Source organism: Gorilla gorilla, chromosome 1 (genome assembly GCF_029281585.2).
Source record: "Gorilla gorilla gorilla isolate KB3781 chromosome 1, NHGRI_mGorGor1-v2.1_pri, whole genome shotgun sequence".
Lineage (NCBI taxonomy): Eukaryota > Metazoa > Chordata > Mammalia > Primates > Hominidae > Gorilla > Gorilla gorilla.
The window spans coordinates 124,187,621-124,213,184 of NC_073224.2; the positions used below are offsets into that span (position 1 = coordinate 124,187,621).

At 42.4% G+C, this 25,564-nt stretch overlaps 1 protein-coding gene across 2 annotated transcripts in view; it reads right to left on the bottom strand.

Moving 5' to 3' along the window:
* Positions 1-437: 437 nt before the first annotated feature.
* Positions 438-25,564, bottom strand: part of REG4 (regenerating family member 4) — a 38,787-nt gene continuing 13,660 nt past the window's right edge. The window contains exons 2-9 of one of the 2 annotated variants that reach the window (XM_055355536.2): positions 19,723-19,818; positions 18,448-18,619; positions 16,092-16,260; positions 15,766-15,926; positions 10,119-10,216; positions 6,822-6,959; positions 5,613-5,718; positions 438-1,106 (exon numbers count right to left, since the gene is read on the bottom strand). In XM_055355536.2, coding sequence (XP_055211511.2) covers positions 1,039-1,106; positions 5,613-5,718; positions 6,822-6,959; positions 10,119-10,216; positions 15,766-15,832 — 477 coding nt within the window. In that variant the 5' untranslated portion in view covers positions 15,833-15,926; positions 16,092-16,260; positions 18,448-18,619; positions 19,723-19,818 and the 3' untranslated portion in view covers positions 438-1,038. The remainder of the gene's footprint in view (positions 1,107-5,612; positions 5,719-6,821; positions 6,960-10,118; positions 10,217-15,765; positions 15,927-16,091; positions 16,261-18,447; positions 18,620-19,722; positions 19,819-25,564) is intronic. The other variant, XM_055355534.2, reaches the window with a different exon arrangement.

The window sequence follows — 25,564 nt, forward strand, 5'->3', positions numbered from 1 at the left end:
GAATGCAAATGTGATCATACCACAGCCATACGCTATAATCATTGAGTCCATATTTGCTTCTGTTTACATGACCACGCAGATTCATGACCTGGGGAGTCATATATCTGTTTGCAGGCAAAATCACATCCTTATTATTGAAGTAACCACCCCATAAGCCATTGCAAACCTCACAGGGCAAAGACAGTCACACAAGGCCACACATGTTGTCAGTGGCAGTGGGGCAGAAGAGTGTCCAGGGTCCAGGTCAGCTCCACCATACCTGCTGTGACTGTCATCCCCCTCATAAGCTGAGAAGCACTTACAACTAAATAGCACCCACTCGCCCAACCTTGCTCAGAAGTTGGCAGGCATGTCACCTGCATCTCTCCTCTCCTTGAACCAGTGCTGTTGCTGGGGTGGAGGAGGCAGAGACTCAGATGAAGGAGACGAAGAAGCACTTGGGTGTATTTCTTGGTCTTATTTCACTTTTCCACATTCACCATTACTGAACTGGAACACAGCAACCTCTTATGTACACAATGGTTTATTAAAGGAATGTATGGCCCACATCAACCTAGCAAGGATTCTACTGGTAAACCTTCCCATGGCCAAAGGAAAAACAAGCAGGAGTTGAGTGGCTGGGGTGGGGTGCAGGCAATGGAGAGAGGGCAGAAGGGTGTAGAAGCTGAAGGGGGCTAGAAGCTTACTCCTGAGTTTCTTCCTTCTGTCTTCAAATCTTTACTTCTTATGGCCAAAGACCCAGCTGTTTCACAGGCTGGAGATGCACTCTTCTAGACTGCTCAAGACAGCCAGAGAGAGGGGAGGAGGGAAGAAGGATACTGTGGAAAGGGATGGCGGGGCAAACATTTAGAGCTAGAAGCCACTACTGGGCCAGTGCTAAAGTTTCTGTCTCTAAGCCTAAAAAAGCCAGTGCAGTAGGGGCCTTATCACTCTTAGTTTGCTAGGTTTTCCCTCTGAAATAATGAGCAGATTTAGCCAGGCTAGCATAAAGGAAGAGGACGGGGCTGTGCAGGAGTTAGCAGAATCTTGATTCTTGCTCTATGGTCGGTACTTGCACAGGAAGTGTTGGTGCTTGTTGCATTCGTTGCTGCTCCAAGTTAAAAAGTCTGTAAGAAAATAAACAGACATTTAAATCCATTCAGTACTATACTGAGCTTGCCAGAGTTATCTGGGTGTTTTTCTTGGAAGCATAGATAAGGCGATATGATGGTTGACTTTATGTGTCAACTTAGCTAGACTATGATGTACAGTTGTTTGATTGCTGCGAAGGTGTTTTTTAGATGTGATTAACGTTTAACAATCAGTAGACTTTGAGTAAAGCAGATGGCCCTCCATCATGTGGGTGGGCCTCCTCCAATCAATTGAAGGCCTTAAGAGAAAAGATCTGTCTCCCAAAGAGGAAGAAGTTCTGCCTCCAGACCGTCTTTGGACTCAAGACAACAACATTAAGTCCTGCAAGAATTTCCAGGCTGCTGGCCTGTCCGGCGGTTTTGAGACTTCACAGCCCCCACAATTGCATGAGCCAATTCCTCAAAGTAAATCTCTGTCTCTCTATATATACATCCAACTACTTCTGTTTCCCTGGAGAACCGTAATACAGATACTAACTTTCCCAATGAAAGAAAAACACTTTAAATGTCACACACCATGGCAAAAGCTCCACTCCAGCACTGCTTTTGAGGAAAGGCAGGGGTTGACATGAATCAACTGAGAATGAGGGGCTCTTGTGTTGAGGCAGGATGCAGTGAGGATCTGAGTGTGGCCTGTCCTCAAGCCCACAGCTGAGGCTCTAAGAAGCTCCTGTTCAAAGTTCAAAGAACTGAAAGCTGCTAAAGCCATTCACATCCCAAAAGGCCATCTGCTTATGAAAAAGGAGAGAGCCCAAGGCAGAGGTGGCCTTTTGAAGGACTGAAGTATTTTTGAGGTGAGATCCAGCTATTTCCCTCCCAGAAGCCAAGCTCCACAGCATCACTTGTCTTCCATGGGTGTCTGCAGCAGAGCGAGGAGTTGTTCCCTGGCTAGGTGTCTGCTTGGGCCCTGACCTGCAGATCTGGCCCTGTTCCCAGTGCGTGTGGGTGGGTGAGAACCCTGGGGAGAGGAGGGGGTGAGGTGTGCCCCTCCCACTCCTAGTTCTCGGAGCCACAGAGGATGGAGCCTGCCCATGCCTGCATCCGTAGTGCTCAGCGCAGGGGCCACAGAGTATAAATGAAACAGGGCCTGCAAGCTTGTGGGTACTTTCACAGTGTGGGGCAAAGAGAACACGGCACAAGGCCATGGGCCAGGCTTGAGACTGACTCTCTCATCAGCAGGTCCTTTTGAGGTTGCGGCCCATTGAGCCTATGGATAAGCTAGAATAGCAGCTTCAAACAATCAAGCACAGCCCAGCTCACTATAGGCACTAAGTGAGAGGTCTGCTTTTCCCACCTCATCAGAGGCGGAGTGCAGGGAAGGGTGAGTGAGAAACCTTACTTTCCCTTTTCTCCAGGCCACGGAGCCATGAGCCTAGCTTGCACGTGATAAGCATGCCACATGTATTCAGATGATTAGGGCGATTATTTCCTCCTTTTTATAAAGAGGCATTTGAGGCACAGAGAAGTCAGAGATCTGCACAGGGTCACACAGCTCAGCTAGGAGGAGCTGGAATTCTACCCTGGGCATTCAGAATGCAGAACCCATGCTCTTGACCTCAATGTATACTGAATATGAAATTTATTTTCCAACTGCAAAACCCAAGTTATCATTATTAAATGTCTCAAAGTGGACCAGCAAAACATCAGGAAACATTGCAAGCTGCAATTTTCCAGAGTCACAAAACACATTTTGATGTAAAGGGGAGAGTCAGAAAGGGTGAGAGAGGGACACACAAAATAAAATGCTCTGGAATTCTTTCTAAAGAGTTATAAAAAAGGAACAGCCCTGTCACAAAGACAGAACAAGAATGTGTGTGTGGCTGTATATTGGGGCATTAATATACATTTTGAATTAAAAAAATAGAAACTGAGTGGGGAGCAAAATCCATTGTACTGATGTGGCTGAGGGGGATGGGCTTTTAAATTCTACCTTCCACCAGTTTCTCTCAAATCCTTGCTTCATTCCTTGGGCTTTTCTGCCTTGAGAGCCTGTGTTCTGACAGCCACGAGCTGGGTGAGTAACCATGGGAAAGGAAAGGAACCCAAAGACGTGCTGTTCTCAGAGAGCTTCAGGCTTCTGGTTCCCATCCACACAACAGAGGCAACTTCGCTACTGAATTTTGCTGATGTGATCATCGACTCACAGGGAAAGGACTTTCGTTTGAGGACTTTGTCCAATGGGAATGTCAGAATCTGGGGAATGTGAGGGACTTAGGGAGGCATCTGGTCTACTGCTCCCAAAGCAGGTCTGGCCTCCAGTCCCAGAGATTATGATGCTGCAGGTCTGAAAAGCGAATCCCTGATATTGGTATTTTTACAGTGTTCCTCATTTGATTCTTTTGTGCCACGGAGCCTCGCTTCTAACACTTTTAATGCGTCAACTGCAATAACAACTACAATGTCCACCTTTTGCTTGGTTAACTCTGGTTATAAGCTTTCTCACTACTTCCTGGGGTAGCTCATTATGTGTTTGAGCAGTGCTAACTGTTTAAAATTTTTTCCTTGATTAGAGTAAAAATCCACTTGTTGATAGCCTCTACCTATTGGTTTTGGTTGTGCTTTTTCCATTTGAGCTGACTTCTGCCTTGAACAGCAGCAGCTGTGCTCTCACTGGTCTGTGAAAATCCCCTCTATGGCGGTTTATCTCTGAGGGCTTTCCTCAGAGTGTGTCTCCTCATGCCTGCCCTTTGCCTTATGCTGTTAGAAAGTTTTCTCACTCTCTCTTTCCTTCTTATAAGTTTATTCCTCTGACAACAGTAAATTGCCCCCATGTCCTGCTGGGGGCGACCAAGTCCCTCCCTACCCCAGCCCAATAGCTGAGACCTCAGCCCAGGCCTGCCCCAGGCCGACTTCTTGGCTGGCAGGGGGTCCTGGTGTCACTATGATGGCCTATTAGACCCACTGGGATATTCTCAAGTATATGACCTTTGGCATTGAGTATTCTTTAATATTCTGTGATCTTGTACAGCTGAAGTTTTCTACACCGCTTATTAATCATGGTTCTCACCAGGGGGTGAATTTGCCCCCCACAGGAAACACTTGGCTATGCCTGGAGATATTTTTGATTGTCACGACCTGGGAGGAGGAGTGCTACTGGCACCTACTGATTAGAGACCAGGGATGCTGCTCAACCTCCTGCAATGTACAGGATAGCCCCCACAACCAAGAAGTATCCAGCCCAAGATGTCACCAGTGTGAATGCTGAAAAGTCTAACTCATGAGCATAAAGACAAAGAATGAAAGCAGGCCAGAGAAAGGAGAAGGCTCATGCGCATGTGTGCAGCCTGAGCTGAGCTTCAGGCCACCACATTCTGGGGACAGGATTCAGGGAAACAGACAGGAGGGAAGAACTCAGGCAAAGACTGACTTTCCAGGGCTCAATGCAAACCCTCATTTTAAAGAAGTCAGAAGAGATTTATCTGTTTTCACCACATATATTTATTCCCTGTGGTCTGGGCTTCCCAAAATGGGATATATATCCCTCTCACGTTATAGAATGTGATTTTAAAATAAGTGTATTTCAGAAAAAAATGAATGGATTTAAATAAAATATTGAGTAAATAACAGAACAGCTGGTACATTGATATGACAAAGACTGTAAAGTGATCACAAAGGACTGAAGGTTGGTAACCAATGTCTGTAGCAAGGCCACTGCCCTGCTGGAGAAAAGAGTTGTTGGTGTCAGGTGCTGGAGAGGATGTGGAGAAATAGGAACACTTTTACACTATTGGTGGGACTGTAAACTAGTTCAACCATTGTGGAAGTCAGTGTGGCGATTCCTCAGGGATCTAGAACTAGAAATACCATTTGACCCAGCCATCCCATTACTGGGTATATACCCAAAGGACTATAAATCATGCTGCTATAAAGACACATGCAAACGTACGTTTATTGCGGAACTATTCACAATAGCAAAGACTTGGAACCAACCCAAATGTCCAACAATGACAGACTGGATTAAGAAAATGTGGCACATATACACCATGGAATACTATGCAGCCATAAAAAATGATGAGTTCATGTCCTTTGTAGGGACATGGATGAAATTGGAAATCATCATTCTCAGTAAACTATCGCAAGAACAAAAAACCCAACACCGCATATTCTCACTCATAGGTGGGAACTGAACAACGAGATCACATGGACACAGGAAGGGGAATATCACACTCTGGGGACTGTGGTGGGGTGGGGGGAGGGGGGAGGGATAGCATTAGGAGATATACCTAATGCTATATGACGAGTTAGTGGGTGCAGCGCGCCAGCATGGCACATGCATACATATGTAACTAACCTGCACAATGTGCACATGTACCCTAAAACTTAAAGTATAATAATAAAAAAAAGAAATTCAAAAGAAAAAAAAAGAATTGTTAGTGTGGAATGAGGAGGGCAGTGGTCCCCTGTGCCTATTTTTGTGCTTACTAGGTAAAGGGAAGAGTCTGCGCATTGGGAAGTGGTGAGGGGTGGTGCATTGTAACTTACTGTTATTGGAGCTCATCTCAGCACAGTGCTTGTTCCCACCCATGGACTTGCCAGACCAGGATCTGTACAGATACATGGCCCCATCAATCCACTGCCACTGCTGCCTCTGCAACAACAGGAGATGGAGAAGTGTACAGCTCAGCAACCCACCTGCCACAGCCAAGGAAGTCCCCTCAGTCCCCTTTAAAACATGGTTTTCATTGCAAACATTGGGAAAGTACAGAAATGCTTAAAGAAGGAAAAAGAGAAAGTCATTCCACTCAACCGCTAATAGGAAAACATTACCAATATTACTGCAAAAAATAGAAATAGATGTAAATATTTACTCCATCTGAATGACAGGGTTCTGATTGATAGCAATGTGAATACATAAAAATGTAAAATTTCTGATAGTCAAATAAATGACATTAAAAATGAAATAATTGTATAAAATATTTGTAACAACTATGGTAAAGGATTATCTGTTTTTCTGTAACATAATATTTAAAAAGAGAAAAAGCCATAAGATGTTTATAGACAAGTACTAAAGGATGAACACATACATATTCATGAAAGAGGGTGAAAGAACATGTGGTATCTTCAGCAGTTTTATTAAGAAGCAGGAAGTATGGGGCTTCCGGCTTTATGTTCCCTGTGTTTGTCTGAGTCAACTAAAGAAGCCCCACCAAGAATCTGTGAACTGAAGACCCCACACCTAGACCTCACCAACCAGCTGTTCCTTACAAAGACCACTCACGTCATTTCTTACAAGAAGGTATTGATGAGAAGAACAGGAAGTTACAGTGAAAAACATCAAGGATAACATAAAAAAAATTACAGCATCTGAAAAAAAAAGGCTAGCTGAAAGTTTTCAACTTTAACTCAAGATCCAATGGAGATTTGATTAATCTGTCTCATAATAGGCCTGTGTGCGTACACACACACACACACACTTTTTAAGGCTCTAGAAAGCTGGTAATTTTGTGTTCTGCCATTCAGGAGGGCCTTAATTAGACAAAGGTCTATACAATGGAGTCATTTAAATCATATCCTCCACCAAGGGCCAGAACTGGGCCCCTGACCTTGAGACTTTGGTCTCCGTCAGCTGGAGGCACATCTGGAGAAGATCCACCCGCTGTGTCCTTGTTATAGGCCGGGAGGTCATTCCCCAAAAAGAGGATGCCAGCCTGGCTTTCCCAAGAGGGCCTTTGTGGCCAAGTCTGAGGTTACCTTCTGTGGGTCGTGCAGGCCAATCCATATCGGCTGGCTTCTCTGATAGCCACTTATGTACTCTGCTATGGTGCTGGCTTCCTTTAAACTCAGGATAGATGCCAGGTGGGCTCCGTTTCCGTAAGACTGACACTCGAGCTATGTACAAGGAGAGGTCCTGTTAATTATGCCTGCATGTTTAAAGCACAGCCCTCCCCTCAGAACGCTAGCGTGCCAAGAAGGAGGGACTCACGCAGCCCCCACTTCCTCCACACATCGTGCTCTAAGCACCACAGAAGGCTGCCTGCCACCCTGGGAAAAAACACAACTGCTGCAGCGTTCGGTCTCAGAGAAAGAGGCAGTACAAGGCCAGGGCAAGAGATTTTGGGTCTGAGGACATGCCCGGGGTCCTGATCTTGCCTCTCAGTGGTGTATGTGACCTTGACAAGTCACTTCACCTCTCTGAGGCTCAGTTTCTTCATCTGTAAAATAATTACTGCTACCTAGGACCTGTCATGAGGCCTATCGTATTATAGTACTGCATTTCAACAGATGTAAGAAACTGCTGATTGTAAAATGTGCCATTATTTTGTGTCCCACGAAGAAAGAAAATAAAATCACTGTCAATGAATCTATGATATACTGTGACACAGTGTGTTTGTAGCACACACCTGATTTTAGAGGTGTCAGTATGTGAACACAATGTGTATCAGAGAACAGACATTATGGCAGTGCTCTTTGCAGGACACTTCCAGCACACTGGGCACCTCACCGTTCGGTCCTAACAGCAGCCTAAGGAGGTGGGGCCCACCTTTAGTTTATGGATGGGGAGACAGAGGATCAGGAATGGGCAACTGGACACAGGAAGAGAGCCCAGCTCTCCCTATATTGTGTTTATTTTAAATTATTATTACCCTATATTACATAAGAATAACACATTGTAAATTGTAAGCAGTGGTCTGTAACTTATTTTGACTTGCTAGTGAATGGGCATGGATCAATTGCCTAAACATGTGAGGTGATCCTCCAGAGGAGAGGAGACAGCTCCCCGTGCTGGTGTAGAATTCCTGCCGATTGGAGGTGAATATGCCTACCCCTTTGTCTTTCCTCAGCAGTAACCATGCCTCCAAATCTGGTTGGATTTGGGGGTTTCCTGGGCACTAGAGGCAGATATGTAACTATCTGCTTTGTTGCAACTTTTAAAACTTTCAGCTCTAATCCCAAATCTGTTTTACTTCTGTATGTCTGCATATCGATCCCCAGTTTTTCCTTCTTCCTTTGCAAAAGTGCTGTCTTCTTTCATATCCAAGGCCATGCAATCTGAATTTTTCTTGTGGGCAAATAAATGGTAATCACTCACTGTTTTAAGGATTGTATGAAACACATGACATGATAAATTCTTATTCTGTAACCAGAAACCTATTGTTCAATTAAACAAGGCAAATGTTTATATATATGGGTGTATGTATATAAACTTTATTCTCTTCTGGGGTTGTGTTACATGACAAGAAATTGAATTAATTCAATAAAATTTTAGTTTGGGTTCCCATTCTTGCTTTTACTAATTTATCCAAGATTAGATGTGATTACTATTTAATAATAATTTAGTCCTCACACTTACAAACCACTTACAATACCAGCATGCTTCTATCACTGTAATTCTATTTAATTCTCAGGCCCATGAGGCATGCCAGCCAGAAGACCAACAGCATTTATTGAGTGCCCACTCTATACCAGCCACAAAAGATCCTGTGTCAGAAGGGGAAACAGGCTTGGAGGCTTGGAGTATGTATGTGATAGCCTCCCTCCCAGTCCACATAACTGGTACTGCTGGGGCTGTAACTGGAACTCAGGCCTCTGCCTCTCAAGCTCAAGGTCGGACGTCCATGTGCTTCTCACGTTGCCTCCATCAGCTTCCAGGGGTCTCAAGAGCCAAGGGCGGTAGCAACACTGGCGAGGAATCAGGGAGCTGCACAGCTCTTGTTGGGTTTGAGAGGTCCTCTTTGGCTTCGCTGTCCTAGCACCCTCTCTGCACCTTGGTCCTGTTAACTTTGTTAAGGTTCAGTGTCAATCCTGTGGGCTGTTCTTTCTTGAGACCCTGAATTGGCATCTACCATGTGCCATAGGCTTTATGCGAGTCGTTTTAATGAATCCTCCCGACAAGTCCATGAGGTAAAAAGTATTATCCCACTTTCCAGTAGGGAAACAGGTAAAGGGAGGTACCTAGGGAGTGGCAGAGTAGTGATGTAAACTCAGGTCTCTATTACTCCTCGGTTCCCAGACATCTTCCTCTTTGTTCCCTCTGTTTTCATAGAGAAAGTCTATTCCTCTCCACGAGCTCATTTTCTTTCCGGGGACAGAGTCTGGGAAACCCTTTCTTCACTCTGTTTCTCTCCCCTTTTTATACAATTATTCAGGACTCAGCTCAGACTTTGCTGGGGTTGCTGTGTCAGTTACTCTCAGTGTAAACTTGGGAAAGTCATTTATACTCATGCTGTATTGAAAGGTTCTGTTTAAATGTCGCAATCCTGCATTAATCCTGGGCTTTCTAAGGCTGGAGAATACGTTCATAGCCTCAGTAGCTGGCATGTGATAGGTGCTTCATTCTTGTTTTTTTGTTTGTTTGTTTGTTTGTTTTGTTTTCTGCTTTTCATTGTCTAGTTTTATACAGGGATTCTAAGACCGCATAGGCCCAGATCATGCCAAATGTACCTATATGGCTCCCCCAGTTAATCACAATTCAGCAGCATCCACTCCCCATATGTGGCTGAGATAACTTACTTTGACTGTCTATTTGGTTATCTCTCAGACAAAGCTTCAGTGAAATAAAATGGACAGGTTTGTGGACTGTGTAGAGCAGCGGAAAAGTTTCCACATTTTCTTGGACTGCTTCACCTTCTGTCAGCGGCTCCAAGGTGTCTGCTCCAGGCATGTCTACACACCACTCTCTTTCTGGTAAATCTCGTACAGAAACTCCATTATCCTTTCTGTGAATTCCTCATCTTCTCTTCCTCCTTTGATTGATGTATTTCTGTCTCCTTTACTGACAGTGAGCTTGCTGAGGGTAGGGGCTCTTTCCTATGTATCCGTATGTGCTTGTAGCCCATCTAGGGTCTGGCATACAGCACCTGCTTCAGCAATGCTTACAGAATTGAATGAGTTGAACACACAACCCTCTTCTCTCCATTTCACCAGCCAAAGGGGCTTCTCTTCATAGTGCCCAGGAAGGACACTTGATCCTGAATCAAATGAGATCTGGGGCTCTGGCTGGTCCTTTGCTCTAGAAAGGCCAGGCCAAGCAGGCAGCAAGTTTCTTACCTCGGCATCAGACCAGTTTCTCAGCTTCCTGAAGTAACCATAGCAATTGGACTTGTGGTAAAACCATCCAGGAGCATAGCTGGGTCTCATGATGATATCTGCACATAAACAAAAGGCAATTGCACGTTATGATAGCAAAAACAATCAATTCCCAGACTTGATACAGTTTGCAATCAGGAACCCCTTGAATGAAGAGAGTACCTTCATGAAGGGTCCTGCTACACTGCCAAAAATGTATACAGCTTACCCTTCTTCTGGCTTTTCCCAAAGGGACCTATGGCCTTTTACCAGTGTGACTGTGTTTCTGCGATTACTGGACACTGCCTCTGAACAGACACTAATTCCAAGAAAAAGTCACTGCGGTCCACCAGTCAGAGTAGGGGTTATGGAAGTCAGGTGATCAATGGAGTTTTAGCTTGATCTGCCTCACAGTGGGTCCAGTGAGTCCAGTGGGTCCCCTGAACCCATGCTGTGGTTATCTCCCCAGTTCTGGAATGCGTAATTGGAATATACATACATATATAATTGGACTAGATAGACACTCATAATTGGAATCGATTCTCAGCAGCTGGCAGAATCTTGTATTAGCAGTGAAGGTCAAATAACTATAATTTAAGGCATCACAAGAGTGGATGAGGGACACAAATTGGTAGTTTGGGGCATTCCAAGGAGGGAGGAGTCACTTTGGCCTGGGAGACAAGGGAAGGGTTACATGGCAACTTGACTGGAACTTGAGCATAGGTGGGCTATGTGTCAGTACTGGGGGAGGGAACATTTTAGGCAAAGGAGGCAGGAATGTGTGGGGAAGGATAGAAACAGCAAGCACTTAAGTCTGCCTTAAGTACAGGGTGTCTGTCAGGCAACCATGGCAGAAATAGGAAAGAGCCAGGGCCTAGAAGCAAAGGAATCCATGATTCAGGGAGGCACATGCTTTTCCTGCTAGTCCATTGGTGAATGTGCTATGTCACTGAATCTGAAGGTTTATAAGGAGGGGGAGATGGCTGGATGTACAGAGGCATCAGGTGATCAAGGGGATGTCAAGCTAGCAAGTGTAGGCTTTGTGATTATGTGGCTACCTTCTGACACCATGGTGGGGGCAACAGTGTTTCTTTCCATAAGGGAGGTCCACAGACTGCAGCTGTCATAACAGCATTTTCTCTCTCCTCATTCAAATGATACTACTGTTGCTTGTTTGCCCCACTATTCTGTTTTATTTCAGCCCCTGCCTATGCATCTCCCAGGGCTCCCCATTGCTTTCAGATGAGCTCTCTGCTCATCTAGCATGTAAGAGATTTTATAACCTGGTTGTATGCCCCTATCCAGCCACATCCTTCTATGCCATAGTCCCAGCTCCGTCTTGGAACATGAATGCTCAGTGCAGCTTTAGATCCTTCGTATGTGCTATTCCTTGTACCTATGAGTAATGAATAATGACCAACCTAGCTACAGCAAGGCAGGAAATGTTTCAGTGAGTATGTCAAATATACTACAAACAAACAGCAAAGATATTCATGTATTTAAATGCTTCATCTTCTACTACATTCATAAATATGAACATAATTTTATGATAAATGAAACGCAGCCTTTATGCCATTGCTGTTACTACTAGTACCACTGTCACCAGCTTTTGTAGATAAGGTACTTGACTTTCTATCATCTCTCTGTTCTCTCCCTGTCTTTGCACTCTGTCTACATCTCGGTCTCTTTTGTCTCTATGTTTCTGTGTGTCCCTCCTTGTCTATGACTGTTTTCTGCTCTCATTCTTTTTTCTCCCCCTCCTCCTTCCTCACTTTTCTATCTCTCTCCCCTCCCCTTTCTGCCCCTCACCTTGCAAGGTGCTTTCTTGATGCCAGGCACCATGTTAGGTGTTTTATCCATATGGCATTTTTATCATAACTGCTTGAGGAGGTGAGGAAACAGGCTCAGGGTGGTCATCTGCCCATGGTCACACAGTAAGATGGAAAAGCTGCTTTGCAGATCCAGTTCTCTATGATTTAAAAATCTATGTTACTGCCACCAACCCTCCCAACCTTTATAAAAATGAGAAATTCCAAACTTAGCAACAGAAATAATTAATTGGGCTGCCTTGATTATTTTCTCAGGAGGAAAAGAAATCCTTGCACTTTAAGTAAAAATTGATCTTCTTAAGAGAAGGCTGGCCATTGATTACCAGAGGGCAGATAATGACATCGGCTTGAATTTCAGAAAGGGACAGCTGCGAAAACATGCCTTCCAATGTAATACCAGTGAGACTGTTCTGAAAGAGGTGGCAAAGAGGAACCCAAATTTCTGACCTTTGGCCCGAGGACAAAGACCCCTGGCATCACACCTGGTGCTCCTGCTTTGGTCTTGTGCACTCTGAAGCAACTGTCCTTGGCCTTCCGTGAGCAAACATGTTAGGACAGACCCTCTACCACCACGGGCTTTGTTTCCCCTGGATCCAAGCCATGAAAGCAGGGCCTGGGGACACACGCAGAGGACTTGGAGGACCATGCCGGAGCCCAGACAATCATGACTCTCTCTCTTCTCTTTCTCCCGTTTCTCTGTCTCTCTTTGTGTTTCTCTGAGTGCTGCTCTCTGTCTTACCATCTCTCTGTGTTCAATTTTCTCTGTTTGTGCATCTCTGTCTTTGACTTTCTATGTATCTCTCCGTTCTCTCCCTGTCTTTGTACTCTCTTTTTTCTCTCTGTGCCTATGTGTGTCCCTCCTTGCCTATGACTGTCTGTTCCCTGCCTCTCATTCTTTTTCTCCCCCTCCTCCTTCCTCACTTCATCTCTCTCCCCTCCCCTCTGCCCCGCACTCTGCAAGTTGCGGCTGTGGCCGTGAGCCCCCCGGTGGAGACATTTTAGCTCCTAGATATGCAACTAACGGCCGCTCTGCTGCGCTATGGCTCTGCCTTCCGCTACCCCACTCCCATCGCCCAGGCTGGAGGGCAGCGGTGCCATCTAGGCTCACTGCAGCCTCGACTTCCCGGGCTCAGGTGATCCTCCCACCTCAGCCTCCCGAGTAGCTGGGACTACAGGCGAGCACCACCGTACCAGGCTAGTTTTTTGTACTTTTTTTTTAGTAGAGACGGAGTTTCGCCACATTGCCCAGGCTGATCTGGAACTTCTGGGCTCAAGTGATCTACCCGCCTTGGTGTCTCAAAGTTCTGGGATTACAGGCCTGAGCCACCGCACCTGGCCTTACTCCACACATTTATTGAGCATTTACTATGTACCCGATGCAGGTCCACGCCATTTACGTATATTCTAATCATCTTCATAATAACCTTGTCATTATTCCTACGTTCCAGATGAAGAAACAAAGGCAGAAAGAAGACATCGTGTCCCAGAATCCTACAGCAAATAAATGATGAAGGTAAGATTTGACCCCAGACAGACAGTCTGACTCCAAGTCTTAGTCATCTTAGTAATGATGCTCAAGTTATTGCTTTAAATCCTACATGGGTCAAGCACATTCGCTGAGATTATTGTGTTTAATTACCAGAGCCTCCCTGAGAGATAGGTGTGGATAACCATTTCCATTGTACAGAGAAGGGAACCTCCTCATAGGGTCGAGTAACCTGCTGAGGTTACCCAGACGGGGAGTGCGGTGGAAACTGGGAGAGAAGCCAATGTTTCTATGGTGGCCTTAGAACCTTGACCCCACCTCACATGGTGCTAGAGCTCGTCATCTTTACACATGCAGTCTCAAGAGGTTTCAGCTTCTAGCATCTTGCCTGGACTACTCCAATACTCATTCTACTCCCTCACTTATTACATGTATGACCTTAGGAACATGATTTAATCTCTTTTAGCTTTACTTTTCTTGTCTGGACAGTGGGATCAACAATATATGCCTTCTTCACACAGTTGTTGGGAAGATTAATTAAGATAATTCACATACAGTGATTAGCACAGAGCCTAGTGTATAGGAATTGTTCGATAAACAGTAGCTAGTTAAAACCTGAAGCTATTAAAACCCATCATCATTATTATGTAATAGTTTTGAAAAGATAAGCCAGATGAAGTTTTTTTAGTGTCCATAAATGATGTTGCTCTATGTCTCTCCACTCACTGAATCAATACCATGAATTGTTTCAGGTGAAGGGCAGGTATCAGGACAAAGAACTCACTGTGGAAGCAATAAGAGTTTAATATTCACTACAAGGTCTCATTGAGAGAGAAAATTAATTTCTAAGTTCCCTTTATTTCTCTTAAGTACGGCAGTGCAAAGAACATTTAGGATATGTCATAAGGGAGGTTCCCCCAAGATAGTAAGAATAAGTAGAATGTCCTTCTGCAGCTGGAAGGGAGATCTACCTGGAAAAGAGAAATTGAAGGACCTGTGGTGAATCTTGTGTCTGCATCTCCTCCTCAGGAGAGAAGCCAGAGAGGTTAGTGAGATCCCAGGGATAGGAAGAGGGTTGTATCACATTCCCCAGGATATAGCTTGGGCAAATTTCAAGTTTCACTAAGTAGGTCTGAAGTCAGCACAGAACAAGAGTGGCAGGGAACCACCTGGCCACATAGAAATGGCCACAGAAGGCAGCTCTGCAGGAGGGGCTCAAGAGCAGCCCCCCAGAGCCTTGCACTCTCTTGCATGGTTTCCCTTGCATGGCTGAGTTCCACAGGTCCTGAGCAGCCTGAGATAGTTCAGTGAACTGGTGTAGGGTTGAAGACAAAGAGCCATGAAAGACATATTAGGGATAACTATGACCAGGACCACAGACTGCAGCCACAGGGGCCAAAATGGTGCCCAAAGAACCTTGCTTCTCTTAGTATGTCCTTCCAAACCGTCCTACCCTTGGCCAAGGACATTCCCCAGCAGTAACAGTACTAAGTAACAGACAGCACTGGTCCCCTCTGGAAGCCCTCTTCTCAACGGAGGCAATGCTCAAGTATGGATTCTTCACTCACTCTTACGTGTCCAACACCCAGCAAAGCCACATGGGACTGTGAAAGGCACTAGAAGCCCAAGCATCACTTAGTCTTACTGTGTGACGTTGGGCAAATCTCTACCCTTTTCTGGAATTCATTTTCCTTGTAAATAGAACAAAGACATTACACCAGATGAGATCACATTTCATTTCCTTCCATTTCTGGTATTCTGTGACATTTCTTCTTAGCTCACTCGTACACTGTTCCTCCCCTGCTTTCTCTATTGGTGGATTCTACAATATTGCTACCCACTTTGTTGCCATGTTACTTTGCACTTGATGTGTGATCTATAAATGTATAAGCGCCATGTCTCTAACTAGATTGTAGGTACCTTGCAAACTGGAATCCCTAATAATGCTCAAAATGATAAACCAGTGCATAAGCATTGGGGAATTCTAATTACGGCTGTGACTTATTGACAATCTGCTAGGCAACAGGTGTTTTAAACACATTATCTCTGCCCTTCACAATAAACCTGCCAAATTAATACTATAACTTACCCTTAACTGATGATTTAAGTATGGGTTATAATCATATGGAATTGAGTTTTGTTGGATTCTAGAGCCCTTGAATTTTTTAGTACCTATCTTTGTTTTTCATCTCCATGTTTAAAAACCTATTTCCTGCAGTTCCTAAATGTTTTTGTGGGCAAATGGATGACTGTCTCACATGGGCTGTGTGAACACTGGCTGTGGCTCAGTTCCAGCTACGTGATGGATACTCACCACCCAGGACTCCTGTTTTGGCCAGGCAGCTCAGCAATAGGAGCAGCTGCGTGCTTCTGGAAGCCATCTTCCTCCTACCCTGAGGATGTAGCTAGTGAAAGGATCTCAGAGACCTTACTAGCGCTTCTTTGAAACTCCTGGGTTCTCCTTGATCTGCAAATCTGAACACATTTGCACAGGTGAGAAGGACCCAGGAATCTAGATGCCAACTAATACATATGGAGGAAAATAATACAATATTTTCCTGGCTAAATCCAGACTTTATAATGAAGGGAATCTCAAGTTAGATGTACAGATTAGAAAATTTTAAGAGATTTTGTTCTTACCTGCAAGACCTCCTGGGCCAGTGCCAGAGACTATAGCAGGCTGAACAGTTTCATAATCTGAATGGAGGCAATTTGTAAACCACCGAGCACTCGCTCCTGTTAGCTTCAGGAGGGCCAGCAGAGGGCGCCCAAGGCAAGCTTCCTTACGGATAAGGCGGATATGGGCATTCTGTTGTCAAGAAAATCCAATAGAGTGGCTCCGACATTGAATTTTTAAATGTTAAAATTAAACGTGAGCACAGTGTCCAATACCCACATTTTACAGATGAGAAAACCTGAGGTCAGTAAGTATGAAGTCATTTGTTCATGGACACCAGCTACAAGCAGATCTGACTCCATCAGCACTCTTTCCTTTACACTTAGTTGACATCATTTTTAAAAATAAAGAACATGGCTTTATCTTTTCCCCATTAGCAAACAACACATGAGTTATTAGAAAATCAATGCAAAACTAGAAAATAAGAAGTAAGTCCCATCTCCAGGAGATAATTTGGTGAGTAGCCTACAGATATCTTTCTGTGCACCTCTCTCTGTGTACAATTTTACAAAAATAAGATCATATAGTCCTATAGCCTGGTTTTGTTTCTCAGAAACAGATTAATTGTAATACATTGTCTTGCACTCACATAACTTTCATGCATTTTTTATTTTTTCTTTAGTATAAATTCTCATATATAGGGTTGTGGCATCACACAACATGCACATTGTCATTTTAATACCCTTTGTTAAAATGTATAGGCTGTGATATTTACCTCATTAATAGGGCACTAGAAGGATTGGTTCCCTAAGCTCCCAGTGAATGCTTAATTTTGTCAAGTTTTTGGTTAATTTTGGTATATTAAAGAAGAATCTTAGTGTTTTAAAATATTTTATAATTACTAATGAAGTTGAACATCTTTTTATATAATGATTTGCTTTTAGTATTTGGTGAATTTTCATTTTACAGTTTTGCACATTTTTCTATTTCATTGTTTGTGAGATCTTTTTTGTATGTTTATTTGTGAGATCTTTTTTGTATGTTTATTGCCTTTCACGTGTTACTAATAGTATTTCTCAGTTTGTATTTTTCTCTTACTTAATTTTTGCCATTCTGAAATTTTCAAAAATATTGTTATTTTTTATGTGTTTTAAAATAATTTTTAAATTTATATCAAAAGACTGGCCATTACTGTCATATAAGGTTAAAATATTTATCAGTGTTCTCTTCTATTTTCATCTGTCTGGGCTTTGTTTTAACATAAGTATGAAACTGAGTGCTGGATTTCCCTCCCAAATAATTCTTAAAATGAGTTAATTCATTGAATTCACATTTAATCATACTTTATGATTAAAAAATCTGAATATACAATCTAACTCTCAAATACTGGATTGCTTAAAGAGAATAATGTAAATGATGACTTTTCTGGAAAATCAATTCTGGGGTCCATATGAACACTTTAAGGCAACATTAACTGAGAATGAGACAAAGCTTGGAGAGTGTGGATGTGACCTTCCCCACCCCTTACTTCTTTTTAAATCATTGCGTGAACCTTGCACTTTGCTAAACTTTCCTTCCAAAAGTAATAGTGTATTTTCAATGTCCTCAAACCCCTTTAAAACGCAAACAGAATTTCTCTGTCAAGGTGACCATCTGGGGGAAGGGAGAGGCAGCATCTTTTTTACTAATCTGTGAATAATTTTTAGTGAACTGATATTCATTGAATGTCTACATGTCATGTTCATAAGTAAGCTGCACTGGGCCGGGTGTGGTGGCTCATGCCTGAAATCCCAGCACTTTGAGAGGCTGAGGCAGGTGGATCACCTGAGGTCAGGAGTTCAAGACCAGCCTGGCCAACATGGCACAACCCTGTCTCTATTAAAAAATACAAAAATTAGCTGGGCATGGTGGCAAGTGCCTGTAATCACAGCTACTCAGGAGGCTGAGGCAGGAGAATCACTTGAACCTGGGAGGCAGAAGTTGCAGTGAGCCGAGATTGCACCATTGCTCTCCAGCCTGGAAGACAGAGAAAGACTCCATCAAAAAAAAAAACAACAAAAAAAAACCTGCACTGTAGATCTCATGAATGCATGTTACAAATGAAGACACTGACACTTATGATTGAGTAACTTTTCTAAAGTTTCCCAGCTACTAGACTGCAGAGCCAAGATTTAACCCAACAGCTTGACACCAAAGCCAATGCTCTTTGCAGTGAAGGAAGAAAAGAAGGTAAATAATTTAAATCAAACAACACAGCAACAGAAAGCCTGACAAGCCTCACTAGAAATACAATTTGTCATTTCTGGCCTGGCTAATAGCTGACAGAGGAAAACAGATGTTTAAAGAAAGTCCCCCATTATCAACCGCGAGGAGGATTACCTGTTTGGCAACCAAGACTCTAAGGGCCCCTGCCTTCTTCAGTGTCTCCAGTGGTCCCAGTCAACGTTTCTGGAGCTTTTATATCTTCTTGCCTCAGGAATTAATAATCTTTACTTTAATCATAAAGCGATAATATTATTTGAGAAAAACAATCCATCCATAAAAGTCTTATCTACAGTGAAAAAAATGAATCATATAAGAGACGGCTTCAGAATGTACGTAAGGTGTGCTTTGACTAGCCAGGAAAAGAACCTCTCCCTGTGTGCAAACAGAATCTTTTCTTCACATCACATTATTAAAACTGACAACATCCTGTAATCTGTTATAAGCCCATCTTCCTCTCCCCTTATGTTACTTTTTCATGGCTGTCTTTTTATGCCTTGGTATGGGGGATTTCCTTTATATCTCTTTTATTTCTAGAAGGATTTTCTGTCAGGGTCAGGAATAGGTTATGACCCATGCGGTGAGACTTGAGGCCCACACAAAGATTTTCCTTCCTAAAGCACCGACTCCACTCCTTCAACATGCGTGAGTTTCCTCAGAGATCTACTATTTGAGCTTCTCCCGCAGAACAAGGATGATCACGTCAAAATAGCTTACATCAGCAGAGTGTGTTACAATAACGGGTTTTCAGTGAAGTCATCAAATAAGATGCCAACAAAATCCTTGTGAGCAGCATAGGACACATATCCCCATTACACACTCAAGAAACCCAAACTTAAGAGAGATTAGAAACTTTCCGAGGTTCACAACGCTGGTCAGCAGTGGACCTGGACACTGAACCTTGTCCTTCTGACTCCAAATATAGGTGTCTGCCAAAATACAGTTCTACTGAAAAATAGGCTATTTGAAAAGAGTAACAAGATTTTCTTTTCCAGTATAGATGGCAAAGGATTAGGTTGTAGGTGCCAGAGATGACTCAACTTTAAACTACAGATTTAAGTCTGTAAAGGACCTTTATGTCTGGAAACTTTAAGTCCGGAAGGGACCATAGTAGTTATCAAATCTTACTCTTTTGTTCTACTGGTGAGGAAATTGAGGCCTAGAGAAACATTGTGACTAGTTTAATGCACAGACAGTTGTGGGTGAAGCTGATATCAGAAGCCAGCTTCCTTGCTCCCAGCTCACTGTTGTTTGGAAAATGCTACTCAACCTTCGTTATTAGATTTTTGCATCAGTTGTGTAAATTCATGGTAGGACATGAGAAAGTAATGCTTTCATGGTTCACAAAGAACATTTTAAAGAATCTCTCCCATCAGAATGTTTGACACAAACCTCTTTCTCTTTAGGCAGCTGGATGGGAATCATCATTGCTTCATGGCACAATGGCGTACAAAGATGTTAACTCCAAGCCTTTCAATTTCAGAAGTCCTGGTCCAGATGTAAGACAGAAAAGTTTTAACAAAATGGGTGATTAGATAGATGTCCTGTGTTTCCACCAGCCATCCCAACCCTTAGTCTGCTATCCCCATGCCATTATATAGATTTAAAGACTTGAGATGAGAGAGAAGAGAGTAGAACAGATTAGAAAACAAGATGTTCATAGGACTTTTAAGAGGTCTCTTACTGAACCCTCACGTTGACTAGCTCCAAATGAAGGCATTGATAGGACTCACATAAACCTTTGGGATGTAAGAATGTAAAGGACCAGAAAATTATCTGAATCGAAAAGGTCCACTGAATAGTAAGTTTATTTAAAAAAAAAAAGTCTACATATAAACACCTCATACATGAAATGGTCAAAGTGAGAATCCTAAAAGCCCCAAATCAGCAATGATCACCTTCAAAGTAACAAGGATGGGGATGGCACCATAATGGAGAGATAAAGTGGAAGCCAGGCAGCTTTCGAGTAGTAGCTTTATTTATTTATTTATTATTTTTAATTTCAATAGGTTTTTGGGGAACAGGTGGTGTTTGGTTACATGATAACTTCTTTAGCGGTGATTTCTGAGATTTTGGGGCACCCATCACCCAAGCAGTGTATACTATACCCAACGTGTAGCCTTTTATCTCCTGCCACCCCCCACCCTTTTGCCAGAGTCCCCAAAGTCCAGTGGATCGTTCTTGCGCCTTTGCATCCTCATGACTCCCACATATGACTGAGAACATCAATGTTTGGTTTACCATTCCTGAGTTACTTCACTTAGAATAATAGTCTCCAATTCCATCCAGGTTGCTGTGAATGCCATTATTTCATTCCTTTTTATGGCTGGGTAGTATGGAACACTAGCTTTAAAGTGCAAAGGAAAACAACTTTCAACCTGGAATTCTGTACCCGGCTAACCAAACATTAAGTGTGAGTATGACAAAAAGATATGTTAAAGTTATGAGAACGTAGTAAGATTGTTATCCATAGACTCATTGAAATTACTGCTTAAGCGTGTCCTTTGTCAAAAAATAAAATAATCTCAGAAGATGTGTTACAATAAAGAAATGTGTTGACTGTATTAGTTATAATAATGTTTAAAATAAAATTAATAGTAACTTTATTTTATTTTTAATATAAGTAGGAACAAAAATACCAGACAATAACAAATGAGATTAAAGAGAGTTAGGAATGAAGTTAAAATATTCTAAGATCTGATCATGATTAAATTGAGACTTCATTAGAAAATATTAATTTAAGTATATGTGTTATCAGAGTACTTTTTTGATAATGCAAATTTGATGTTGCTGCACTTATGATGAAACATTAAAATTGAGCCCCACATTCACCAAGACTTTCAGCATAGCAGGAAAATCTTTCTGAGTCATACACCTTCATATCACTCTTGCCTCCAGCACTAATACTCCATCCAGTCAAATCTGTGCCCATCAACACCACATGTTGGTACTCCCTGGAACAACCCCATTCAAGGTCACACCTCCATGCCTTTTTTCATGTCATTCCTCTGCTTGCAATGCCCTTTTTCTCATTCCTTGTTTGGGTGTGTTTATTCATCTTTTAATTAGTTCATTCAATAAATATTGAATGTGATTAAGTGCAAGAATCTGGGTATATGGGTGTAGGTGTGGTAGGGAAGGGGACAGGAGGTGATAAAAAGTTGAAGAACAGCCATCTGGTTTCTGTCCTGCAGGATCTTGCCACAATGACAGCTTGGTTTGGTTTACAGCATTGCTTTGGAGGCTTTTCCTTATTCTGCTCTCCGACAGCAGAGATGCCTTCCATTGTGCTCACATACCCCAGGCTCGGCACTTAAAGTCTCTATTTTCTGGTTGGCTACCTATATTTCACTAAGCTACTTCAGGTCAGGGATCACATCTCCTTCCTCTCTCTCACCTTATGTTCAGCAATTTTTAGTAGCGAAACTAACCAGCAATCCAAAGAAGAGTAATTGCTTCAAAATCTGCCTCTTTTCTTCTTAGGTATTTCCATCTAGAGGTTCTAGGGAACAAGGAAGCTCACTCATATCTTTCCTTTTCCCACAGAGGAAAACTTCACTTTTTTTTTCTCTTTTGAGATGAGTCTGGCTCTGTTGCCCAGGCTGGAGTACAGTGGTGTGATCTCAGATCTATGCAGCCTCCATCTCCCAGGTTCAAGTGATTCTCCTGCCTCAGCCTCCCAAATGACTAGGATTATAGGTGCCCACCACCATGCCCAGCTAATTTTTGTACTTTTAGCAAAGATGGGGTTTCACCATATTGGTCAGGCTGGTCTGGAACTCCTGACCTCAGGCGATCCGCCCGCCTGGGCTTCCCAAAGTGCTGGGATTACAGGCATGAACCATCGCACCCAGCCCAGGAAAACTTCACTGAACATATTTTTGGAGAAGACATTCACTTCTTTGTCAGGGAGAAATGCCTTATTTCCTCTCTTGGAAGAATTCATGCTCTAAGCCCACTTGAAACAATTAAATTTCATCTATGTGGTGATTTAACTTGGCTTCCTAAAAGACTCCAAATGGAAACCTGTGCATTAGTACATACCTATAGGCAGATAGTACATTTCTCAAAAGTGGCATGTGATTAAACATGCTTAGATAAAGTGAATATTCTGATAAAAAATTAAAATGTGATCTCTCTTCATAAGTCCACAGATATTCAGTAAGCTCTCATCAGTTTGCGACATGCTGGTACAGCTGTCTAACAGAATTCCCTAAGATAATGGATGTATTCTAATCTGTGGTTTCAGTGAGGTAGTCACTAGCCACATATGGCTATCAAGCACCCAAAATACGATGACTAAGAATGGGGAATTGAATTGTGAGCTTCATTTAATTCCAATTAGTGAAACTTAAGTTTAAACAGCTATGTGTGGCTAGTCGCTACCATATTGTACAGCACAAACCAGGAAGATGGGGGCGAATTTTTTTGTGGAAACAAGTTGATGTGGAAGAAAAGATGAATCGTTCCTGTTTGCCGGGAAGCTTAGAGACAGAGGGAAACTCGTGGAAGTAAGTTCTGAGTACTGAAGGAATTGTGGGGAGTTTAGGGGAAAGCTATAGAACTTGCATTTGAGCCAAATGTAATTAGGTCACCAAGCAGGAGTGTCTCAGCTGACACCTAGGGTACATCTTAGAAAGAAATCTTTGTCCTTCTCTGCGATGTGATAGACTGAGTCTGGGGTTCTTTTGTCACATCTGCAGCACATTTTTTGTCCTCTTCTTTCCCTAGTTGAAGCTTGGATGCGATTCCTTTCCCTTCCTCTTCAAATGACTGATGAACTTCATCCTGAGTTGAATAGTGGAGCTTCTCAATATTTCTTCATTTGAGGTCAAGGGTAAATTGCCTATAGTTTCAGTCTGACAGCTACTCACTTAGGACCCGTTTTAACTAATGAACAGTTTCTGTTTTACTAGTAGTTGATGACTGTCAGAAGTTTTTTGAAAGGGTCGAAAGAAGAACCCCAGCCAGACGGGCAGCAGTGTGGAAAATATGGATTGAAATGGCGTTAGAAAGAGGTCAAAGAAGGTGTATTTTGGGAGAATGTAAAAAAATGAAGTCTGGTAGAAGGATTTGGGGAAGAACTGACATGACTATATAATATGGAGGTGAGTCTTGTAATTTTTTTCTAATTTCAAATCCTAAGAAACAGCATTAACTAATCATTATATTTAAAAAGAAGGAAAAAAGTACTGTGATTTTGTCCCTGCTTCCACAGCGTGCACAGTTTTATGGCCTTGGACTTTGTCCCTTCATATTTGACAGCGATGTTGACCATGATCACTGATACAAGCAAACCCTTAACATCTCCTGATATTGAAGCAAATCCTATCAGCAGGAGAAAGGAAATGAGTCACTGTGGAGGTGTCCATTAACTTTTATAGCCAGTTTGAAAAAACTCTTGTCTTGAGAGCAGCAGGATTCATCCCCACTCACTCACCCCACAGTGGGAGACACGTGGCATGGAACTAACTCTCCTTCTCTACCACTTCATGAACAACCTGTTATCTATTTTCATGATAAGCTCTCCAGCTAGAAAGCATCAGTTGATTTGCCCAAGAGGCACAATGGAAGTTCCACTACCAAGATGTAAAATAAAAAGCTTTCATCTCTTAAGGTTTTCAACTCAAACTTAATTTCCTTCATGAATCCTGTCCTAAACCAGCCCCCTCCTCTATAACATTTCCCACAGGGTGTGGAAATTATTTGCTTATGGGCCTAATGTCCTCAATAAGGTATCTTTTCTCAAGAACAGAGATGTGACTTTTCATATTTGTCTATATGTCTGACACTTCAGTTGTGTTTAACAAGTGCTCACTAGACAAATCTCAGTGTATTGAAATCCCCAGGATAGCACTTGACACATAATAGGCCCACAATACATGTTAGTTTCTTTACTCTATATTTTCTTCTAAAGATTTTCACAGACTAGGTTGAGCTTTTTATCTCAATAATTTATATACATTTTACAGATGCATATGTAGAGGTGTAAAAGGCTATTATAATAGCAGGCACTATAATTCATTTTTAGGGGAATTGTCTTTGATAGGGAAAATACCTTGGTAAGTAAATTGGGGTGGAAAGTGAGACCCTAAGAATATTGATTAGGAAAATGCAAGGCAGTAAAACGTACTTAAATTGTTCTGCTTTTTAGCAATAAACTTGAAATTTAATGGAGGGGAGCAGGAAAAAAGGTGAAGAGAGGGAGAGAAAGGAGACAGCAGAGTAGTAAAGCACTGCAATGTGTTCCAAAGGGCTTTTAAAAACATGTCTGTCTAATATTAAACTAAATTTTTGTTTACTCTTTTGTAAATTGTAAGCGTTCTAAATTCTGCTATATTCACAGAGGCCTTGTAAGAGTGGAGATTTTGGGTTGCTTTGCTCTTATTTTTCTGTTAGAATTTCAAAGTGTTGTGTTTATTAAAAAGCACAGTATTATATGTAGACCACAATTTCATTTTTGTAAAAAAATAAGTTGTATAAGTATTCACGGGTGTATTAATTTGTATGCATAGAAAAATATGCAAATCACACTGATCTGTGATTATTCTTGGAGAATGAGATGGGAGTGGAAAAAGAGAAGAACTTTGACTTTTTATGTAATTTTGTGTTGTTTGAAAATGGTCACTAGCATGTTTTATTTTGTAATTAGCCAAACAAATAAATACATGAAATAATCCCTTTTCCAGCCACCTCACTAGGCTGCTGGGAAGACCAATTATGATAATCTATGTGAAAATTGTTTAAAACTGTAAAGTGCTCTGAAAACTCAGAAGTGCTATAAACACATAAGGGATTATTTATGTCATTGAGCAAAATGCCCCATGACTTTGGTTTCTCATTTCCTTATCATTAAAATAAGGGAGTTGGACTAGATGGTTTCTTAAACTCCTGCCAGATTCACATTCTCTATGGTGTGTCTCTGTTCCTTGCTTTTCAATCACCAAGCTCTCAAAATCTCATCCTCCTGCCTTATGGGCTTCCTTCCACAGCATGTCCTCAGGGCTCACCTGGTCTGTAGCCTTGGGCTTTGTGAGTCCCTGAAGATTATTTAGCCTGAGTTCAAGGAGGGCTGCTCTCCAGCACTAAATGTACAGGAAGCCTGCCTGTTTGCTGACTTCACTTGGTTGCCATAAAGCTGGATTAGATATCTGTAAACATCTTTAATGACCAGGATTATTTGAGAACTTGTCTGTACCTCTTCTGGCTTGGAAAAAGCTATTTAACCAGAAGA